Source organism: Aptenodytes forsteri, unplaced genomic scaffold (assembly GCF_000699145.1).
Source record: "Aptenodytes forsteri isolate BGI_AS27 unplaced genomic scaffold, ASM69914v1 Scaffold221, whole genome shotgun sequence".
Classification (NCBI taxonomy): Eukaryota; Metazoa; Chordata; class Aves; order Sphenisciformes; family Spheniscidae; genus Aptenodytes; species Aptenodytes forsteri.
Window position 1 is genome coordinate 219051 of NW_008794411.1, and position 988 is coordinate 220038.

At 49.4% G+C, this 988-nt stretch overlaps 1 protein-coding gene across 1 annotated transcript in view; it reads right to left on the reverse strand.

Moving 5' to 3' along the window:
• MRPL1 (mitochondrial ribosomal protein L1) overlaps positions 1-745 on the reverse strand; it is a 22244-nt gene extending 21499 nt beyond the window's left edge. Inside the window, exons 1-2 of the mRNA XM_009288833.1 lie at positions 634-745; positions 108-250 (exon numbers count right to left, since the gene is read on the reverse strand). Coding sequence (XP_009287108.1) covers positions 108-250; positions 634-745 — 255 coding nt within the window. The remainder of the gene's footprint in view (positions 1-107; positions 251-633) is intronic.
• Positions 746-988: the final 243 nt, after the last annotated feature.

A 988-nucleotide genomic window follows, 5' to 3' on the forward strand; every position in this document is an offset into this window, starting at 1 on the left:
GCCACGGGGCGAACCCGGACGTGGGGCGAACGCGAGCACTCGGCCCCAATCCCCTTCGGGCCGGCCAGCATCCCGTGATGGGACCTTCGCCTGGCGTCGTGGGTGACCCGGCAGCGGGGTTGGCGAGGGTGTTTTTGGGGAGGAGCGGATCTCGCCGCTTTTTCCCGGTGGTCCGCAGCAGTCCCGTACGAGGAAGGTGGCAGGAATGTCACCTGCAATAAAAGCTGGGCTTCAAGCTCAGGCGGTGGTGCTTGCAAATAAAATAATGCACCTAAACACTGAGTTTTTGTAAGAGTTTGGGGCTTGCTTTTTAAACTTAAGTACTCTTCGTAAATATGGCGGAGGGCTCGGTTGCCTTCTGCCGTTTTGTGGCCACACCAAGTTTTATCTGACCTTCTGAAATCTTTAGACGGGTGGCCTTTATCAGGCCATTTTTGAAACTTCGAATAGGCTAAGTATTTGCTTTGGGGAGTTACAACTTCTCATGAGTCGGCCTGCTGATAAAAATTTTAGGTGGCCTTGTTTAAGGGCGGGGGGTTGCTACAATTAAATTCATATCTGTGCCATCCCCTCTCTGTGACGCTCTGCTGCTCAGCCAAGCAGAAACGCGCTCCCCCGCAACCTAAAACTAACCTGGAGGGGAAAACACCTCATCCTGAAGTTGCTCACGGTTATACTTCTTGTGTGTGTAGACATGGCTGATAATGAAAGTGATGATAATGTGTCTATTTTTAGCCTCTGCCATTCCTTTGAGATGCTTTTGCCCCGGTGCTTTTTTTTTCCCCCCTAAAAAAAAAAAAAAGTACATTATTTCTAACAACAAAGTCTTCCCTGTGACACAACCCGAGGAATTCCTAGAAGCCGTATCCCAATTTGGAGGGCCAGAAAGCTCTGACGAAGGTGGAGCATGGCCTTTACAAACACAGCGCTGCCAGTGATTTTATTTCTACATTCTCCCTATCAAAATAGGAAGCGATGGTGAAATTTG